Raw genomic sequence first — 8,181 nt, forward strand, 5'->3', positions numbered from 1 at the left:
ACGTACGAGCTACATGCTAAAAATGTATTTATAACAACCCAGTTTTATAAAAGTAGAATACATACAATGTGCTGTCAGAGCGACCTAGGTTGTATGCGTAAAATGAAACTATTATTAAGTGTCAATAAACTTTACAGCATAGTGTATATTACATGAAAATTAACATGATTGAATTAAAGTTTATTACATCATTACACTTTTAGTTTATAACCATTTCAAACTATTTAAAAGAACAATATTGATGTTCAAAATGCTTATTGATACTTAATTTAAAAATAATGAAATGAAAAACTTATAAAAATCAGTTTTTAATCTGTTCAAAATACAATTGTCATGATAATTAGAACTAGAAATGTCAATTTCTAGTGATTAATTGGCATTTGGCATGAGAATTTAGACTCCTCCGTATTTTATTATTGTACTCTTTGATTTAGACCAATTAAATGATTAAGAACTAAAAAAGGAAAATTCTTGTGGTTTACTTTTTATTAGCAATAAAAACAAGTCTTACGTGGAGTACTTATAATTTAAAAAAATGTCGTACAATTACGATGAACTAAGTCGAACTGGTAAGACTTATTGAATTTTATTAGGAAATTAATGGAACAATTTCAAAGTTTATAAAATATATTTATTAACTTTCAGAGATTTTCGATTTACTTAGACAGTGGCGTGAAAACAACGAAAGACGAAGCGAAGATGTTTTGGACCTTTTCGAAGCCATCGTTGAAGACCCGCTTCAGAAATTGGGCAGTGAGAGTGAGTAAATAAAACTTAAGTATCTCAATTTATTAATATAAATTCTTAACAGGTTGTTACGTTAAAGTTGATTTTTTTCAATGCACCAAAACGCAACTTAATTTTATAATCAAAAGTCACTTTTAAACCTGTGTATGTAACTATGTAGCATAAGATTTTAATACTGTAGAAATGTTACAAGTTAATTAGTAAAATCATATTTTTTTAAAGAGTAATTGTCGAGTTTGGCTGATTCTTCTCCGCAGAATCTACATTCTAAATCCGCCGATTTAGAATATGCCCGATAGCTTCCCATTAACTATTATTAATTAAAAGTAATATAATCTTGGTAAAGTAATGATTCGAAAGTGCTTTTGAAGACTACTTGGATAAAATAAATTTTGATTTGGTTCCCACAAGGTCTGAATTGAACAGGTGATCTTTGTGTAATTACTTCATACATGTAACAATATACTGTTAAGTCTTAAGTGTTATTATCAAAGTCACATAATATATATTTTTACAGAATATCTTGTAATGGAGCAAGTAATCTATGCTGCGTTGGACTGTCATTACTATTCTATAGCTAAGTCCTGGATAATGATGCTGTTTGAGGAGTTTCCGGGCAGTTTACGGGTTTTGAGATATAAGGCTGCGTGTTTAGAAGCAGAAGAAAAGTAAGTTTCACACTAAACACTAACAACATTATTGAATATTTTTATACATTATGGCTTTGTCGTAAGAGCCTATAGTATGGCTCTTTAGCGTTTTTTTTTTTTTTTTAATGATTAATTACATATTAATTTCTTTTAAAATAAAACATATTTGGATAGGTAACACGACTACAAAACTATTCCTTACAATATTTTTAAGAAGGTTCTAAGCTACTAATATGTTTGTATAAAGGTAATTTTTGTGTAAATGTTATAATTACTATTATTTTAATTTTATTTTTTATTATATCATTATATTTTGTTATAATTTCAATTTTATGAATGATGGATTGATATGTTTTCATGGCAAGGGCAACATCTGCTTGGTCAACTAAATAACCATTAAAGAACTAAAACAATGTTTAAATGTTTTCCAGGTATGATGAAGCAATGGAAGTGTTAGACAGTATAATAAACGCTGATGAAACTAACTCAGCGGCACGTAAGCGTCGTGTCGCTATCTTCAAAGCACAGGGTCTTATTCAGGAGGCTATTAAGGAATTGGTTGATTACCTGAAAAAGTAAGATGCACGGTTTTTCTTCTTCTTAGACCATGTTAAGCTGTCTCTGTCTCTGTTGTTATCATAAATATCTGATAACAATCATAACTCATAGCATACCCGACAACCCACAGTGGAGCAGCGTGGTATATTCAGCTCCACTCCTTCTCTTCGATTTAAAAGGCTGAATCTTGATTGTGATCATAGTTTTTCTAGTGTCTTAATATAAAGTTGACATTTTTACAGTACAACTATAACTGAGTTCTTTTATTATGAGTTCAAATAGTTTTAGACTATATTTAAACTATTATGATAAGTAAATACTACGTGCTTGTAGTCCAGCTTTTACGCAACATATTAAGTTTAATTGTGTGATAAAGTTTAAATAAAATAATAAATCATTAATTTAATCTAGCTTTTTTGACATTAAAGTGTGCAAGAATTAAATAATTTCTTAGGTACATGTACCAAAGATTAGCTAAAAACTTTAATGATTATTATTATTATTTCTTGGATATTTTATAAACCTACCTCTATGATGTTTTTTTAACTTATACGGAACAAGACTGACTGGTAGATATTTAAGTCCATCTATTGTGCACCATGTTACTTTAAAGTTTTAAAATAAATAAAATAAAATTTTCTTTATAATTCAAGGTTCATGTCAGATATGGAGGCATGGCAAGAGCTATCAGAGTTGTATTTACAAGTTCAAGAATATTCTAAAGCAGCGTTCTGTGCTGAAGAACTGATATTACACCAACCACACAACCATTTGATGCATCAAAGACTTGCAGACATCCGCTACACTATGGTATGTAAATAAAATAAATAAATAATATTTGCTTAGTTATAATAATTGTGTTCGCTAGCAAACAAAAAAAACCAACTTCAATTAGTAGACGTAAAAATAGTCAAGTCAATAAGTATTTTTAAAGATAACACAAAAAGTACGAGTATGTCAGATCTTCATTAAATTTAAATAAAACTAGATGACAAGTTCTTCGATAAAAAAAAAAAACAAAAGAATTATCCAATCGGTTCACCCAGTAAAAAGTTATAACACATAATAATGATCATAAAATAAAAACTACTTAAACAATTAAATCAAAATTTTAAGAGACAAAATAGCAACTATTCTGCATCAAACAATAAAAGAATCACGTAAATCTTTAAATAAATCTCGATATAATCGGTGTACATACTTTAAAAAAATACCAACCGAATTGAGACCCTCGCACGTTTTTGAAGTAGATTAAAAATGAATATTAATTAAAAGAAATTTAAAAAATAAAAGTTAAGATTCATTAATTTATCATATTTAATAATGTAGAAAAAAAATTACGATTTTGATGTGATATTTGAGTTTTCTAATAGATTTTTTTTTTTTTTTTAGTTCGTTATCAACTTAAAAATACTGTCAGTAAAATTAGCATTGACTCTGCAACAGTATCATTAAATTAATAATTTAAACTTAGCTTTTTCTATTTTTGTTGCTGATTAGTTGATCGATTGATTGATAGGTTTGATGGGATTTTTGTTGTTATGTACTTATAAATGTTCAATAAATAAATAAAAGATTGATTACAGGGTGGTGTAGAGAACATGGAGCTGGCAAAGTCGTATTACTGTCAAGCATTGAAGCTTAACCCTGATAACATGAGAGCGCTGCTAGGATTATTTTTGGTAAGAATATAATTGACTTGTAATAATAATAATTTTATTTCAATCTTATTGTGTTCTTTGCCTTACATTTTTTAGTTTTAATGACATATAAATAATACTCTTGTTATTATTTTGTAAGGGATCAATATAAATTCAAATCATTACATCTTACATAAAGAGTAGTAAGACTGTAATGCTCAACCTTCCTGAGACTGTTAAGTACTTTATAAAAAAAAACATGATATAGTATATACATATATAACATGACAATAACAATATCATAACAATATTATACATAGATAACAACAATTCATCGACCGATATTTATATCACTCACTCACTTCAGCCTATCGCAGTCCACTGCTGGACATAGGCCTCCCCAAGTTCGCGCCACATATCCCGGTCTTCCGCAATCCTCATCCAGCCTACACCGGCAATCTTACGTAGATCGTCGGTCCAACGGGCCGGAGGACGTCCCACACTGCGTTTGCCAAGACGCGGTCTCCACTCTAGGACCCGTCTACTCCAACGGCCATCGGTCCTGCGACACAGATGACCAGCCCACTGCCACTTCAACTTGCTAATTCTGTGGGCTATGTCGGTTACTTTCGTTCTCTCGCGGATAGTCTCATTTCTAATCCTGTCTTTGAGAGAGACCCCAAGCATAGCCCGTTCCATTGCACGTTGAGCGACTTTAAACTTGTGGACCAGTCCCTTCGTCAGTGTCCACGTCTCGGCTCCGTATGTTAACACAGGCAGGACGCATTGCTCGAAAACTTTTGTCATCAAGCATTGCGGAATCTTCGAAGTGAAGACTCGACGGAGTCTGCCAAACGCCGCCCAGCCCAACCGAATCCTCCTATCGGCCTCCTTCTCGAAGTTGTTGCGGCCTAGTTGGATAGTATGGCCTAGGTAAATATAATCCTGAACAACTTCGAGAAGGGTACCATCGACCGATAGCGGTATCGGTATGACTTGGTTGTTAAACATAACTTTCGTCTTATCCAAGTTCATACAGAGACCGACACGTCGGGAGGACTCGTAATTAACTCGGATATTTATATATTTATAATAAATCTTTCAGGTAACCAACACTCTCCTAAGTCACTACAAGTCGTCAGGGAGTACTAAACGTAAGGAAGTGTTCAAACTATCACAGTGGGCTCAGTCGGAGACGGCGAAGAGACAACGTAAGGCTCAGGCCCCTCCCGCCATTCCTAACCTCACTAATATGATGTTGTCACTTGCTGTCACAGATTAAACGAGAAATACTGGGTGTTCTTGCACAAGGTTTCCATACGATGGTAAATAATTTAACTCAATCCATTTTTAAAATGGTAATAAAATCCTCGAACTTTACTTATAAATTAATTTAATTTATATAATTTTGTATAAACTGCAAGTGTCAACTGTCCGTCTTTTGGACAGATCTTGGTTGCAGATGTAGAATTTTTGTAAGAACAATGAAGAAGTTTCAATTTTTTTTTATGTAAAAATTATAAAAATTTACGTAAAATAAAACAAAGGATAAAGAATCGATAAAACATATGAAGTTGCGCTTGCAAGCATAATTCTTTTAAACGCGGCGCTCCAGCGTGACTTTATTTGACCTAGACGATAAACCACGTACCTATTATACGTATTTAGTACGTACGAATGTATTGTTGTGTAGTTGCTTACGCCGTTCGATTCGTGTTTTGTTTATTACCCGATGGCAGTAGCTAAAAGAATGCCACAATTATTGTATTGTTCCTATGTGTCAAAGCGCAACAGTTAAAAATTCATTTTTTTTGAGGAAAATGTGATCGGGCGTGGCGAACAGAAGTTCAGTGAGATGTATAAGTTAGATAGAGCGAAAGAAGTTTTACTTCAGTCGTGTGGTCTAAAACACACTCGTTTTCGTGTACCAAATAATATAATAACAAGGAAAAAGTGGTGCAAACTTATAAAGCGTGATTTAATTGGCCCTAAATGCACTTAATATGTGTGTGAAGATCGTTTCTATGTAACTATTAATAATAGTTGCCTATTTCTGATAGATATATCTATTGAGTCGTGTGTAGATTCGGAATAATTTATTCAGTAAAAATAAGGATATATTTTATGTAAATATATTTTTTATTAACTTTATATGTATGTTAGTACTGTAAAAATCGAATTTATTTACAGGTTGAAAATGACAGTAAATTAAGTGAAATTATAACTTTGTCCTTTGACGCCTTCTTCCATTTTAGGGAAATAAAAACTACACACTCATAAATAAAAAAGAAACAAACGACTGTACGTAAATAAACACGAACAAGGGCTCTGGCGCAATCCTGAAACGAATACTTGAATGTTTCCCGGTGCGGTGATATCGAATAGGTCAAATGACGTCACAAGCGAATCACAGACCACAGCTGTAGTGCTATTCTGTAAGAACATTTTCGTGTCTCGACAGCGGAATCCGCGGTGAGATATCAAATTCGTATTCATTAAAACTCGACAGTCCCGTAGCGCCACACTTGTGAGTGCGGCGACGAGTCGAACCCTGTTGCGTGAGAACGTTGACATTTAATAGTATGAATTCGGTATTCTGTAAGGGGATTTACCGCTTCACACATCACAATTCGAGACTTGATTCGACACTTGACTTCATGCACATATTCTAAAATAAAGTCATAAGAAAAGAATATCGATAAAATAAACACAGCTCTAAATTGCCGCTCTTCGATTCGACACTCACTTCACATCGCTTGTGCGTACGGAATGTTCACAGAATTCCAAACCAAGGTGAAGCGGGTTCGCTTTCGAAGTGAGCGCTGTCACTCAGGTGAAGCTCGATATCGAAATTGTTATTTACAGAATAGCCCTGCTGTACCGTACTAAAATACCTCAACTTCAATCATCTATTTCATGTAGTCATTTATTGATGAATTTCAAAAATTCTTTCAGTGATCGATTAGGTTTGATCTATATTGTAATACCATTACGTTGAATATAATACCTACTGACATCATGAAACTTCTCCGTTTGAGTATGGAACCTTAATAAGTATGTAGTTTATTTTATCTGTTCTCATCTAGTGTATCACCAACTAAACCATCCAATAATCTATTGTTAGACCTTATAAAATTTATTTTAGTTCCTAAATAGAATACAGAAAAAATCTTTAATAAATAAGATCATAATTTAATATTTAAAACTTAATATATCCAAGCAATAACATTTTTAAGTATTTCACTTTAGTATGTGATATAAGGTTGAGAACTGTAATTATAAGAAAAATTATAAAGGAATTTAGGGTTTATATTATTTATAATGTATTATAAATAAATTATATTACTCTTGGTCGAAAGGTGTATATGTATTCCATGAAAGTGGGGATTGTAACTTCTTTTTTTTGTAGTATATTTATCAAAAAATATATATAAATAAAATAATTATACTTAATATTGTTTGGTAATAACACATGTCGTCCTTACTCGGGTGATCTGTGAGCTACACGCGTCGAGCCTACAACACACTACGTGTTCAGTATAATAATGCCTTCAGAGTGCTGAAAGAAAAGAGAATGATGATGAATCGCTGATGCACGGGTCGATGGATTTCACGCGATTTTGCGTAAAAAAGCATCGTCTCTGCTGCTGCTGCGGAGGCGCTTGAGGGCAACAACAGCATTCTGAGGACAATCACGGCTCACCCTGATTGTTCTATTCAAAAATACTGGATAGAAACAATGACGGGCCAACTAAAATGATTATTTTATTTTATTATCATCTTACTAACAATAACTAGCATAGATTATAAGTAAATATTGTTACTCACACACTAATACACTATGGATGTACACGTCTGAAATAAACGCTTATTATTATTATTACAGCCTATACAGTCCACAGCTGGACATAGGCCTCCACAAGTTTACGCCAAAAATAACGTGAACTCATGTGTTTTGCCCATAGTCACCACGCTGGGCGGGCGGGTTGGTGACCGCAGGGCTGGCTTTGTCGCACTGAAGACGCTGCTGCCCGTCTTAGGCCTGTGTTTTTCAAAGCCAGCAGTTGGATGGTTATCCCGCCATCGGTCGGCTTCTTAAGTTCCAAGGTGGTTGTGGAACCTTGTTATCCCTTAGTCGCCTCTTACGACACCCACGGGAAGAGAGGGGGTGGCTATATTCTTTAGTGCCGTAGCCACACAGCACATATGTATAGTAATGATGATTATTATTATTATTAAAGTTCTAACACCACGTAAGGCTTGGGTGTATGGAAATTTTTATACCATTCGCTAGAAAATTGAAAGACGCTTAGTTTTAATAAATCAATAAAAAACATCGTCCAATAACACTTGTAAAAAAACAAAAAACGAAAAATGAGTAACAATATAACGGCATTATATAAAAGTGTCCGTTTTTATCCTTCTGAAAAGTTGGTAATTTCCACATAATTGGTGTTAGAACTTTTCTATTCAGGTTTTTGATTGACTCAATTTGTATAAAATCCATACAGACGCGTTAAAATTCTATCTCTATGAGCTAAATCAGAGGCATTCATTATTTTCATAACCACTTTTATTACATTTGA

General features: G+C 33.1%; 1 protein-coding gene across 1 annotated transcript; it reads left to right on the plus strand.

The window, feature by feature from the left end:
* The first annotated feature begins 535 nt into the window (after nucleotides 1–535).
* Nucleotides 536–4,892, plus strand: LOC123657803 (ER membrane protein complex subunit 2-A-like). The gene is made up of 7 exons (XM_045593313.1): nucleotides 536–569; nucleotides 646–759; nucleotides 1,265–1,415; nucleotides 1,829–1,972; nucleotides 2,609–2,765; nucleotides 3,542–3,637; nucleotides 4,701–4,892. Exons 1-7 carry the CDS (start codon nucleotides 536–538, stop codon nucleotides 4,875–4,877), a joined length of 873 nt encoding a protein of 290 aa, XP_045449269.1. The 3' UTR covers nucleotides 4,878–4,892.
* Nucleotides 4,893–8,181: the final 3,289 nt, after the last annotated feature.

Source organism: Melitaea cinxia, chromosome 11 (genome assembly GCF_905220565.1).
Source record: "Melitaea cinxia chromosome 11, ilMelCinx1.1, whole genome shotgun sequence".
NCBI lineage: Eukaryota > Metazoa > Arthropoda > Insecta > Lepidoptera > Nymphalidae > Melitaea > Melitaea cinxia.

Bases quoted from the DNA above. Each gene is read 5' to 3' on its own strand.
- LOC123657803 (XM_045593313.1), top strand. From the start codon at position 536: ATGTCGTACAATTACGATGAACTAAGTCGAACTG. The intron at 2,766-3,541 runs GTATGTAAATAA...GATTGATTACAG, and splicing joins CAGACATCCGCTACACTATG to GGTGGTGTAGAGAACATGGA. The intron at 3,638-4,700 runs GTAAGAATATAA...TAAATCTTTCAG, and splicing joins CGCTGCTAGGATTATTTTTG to GTAACCAACACTCTCCTAAG.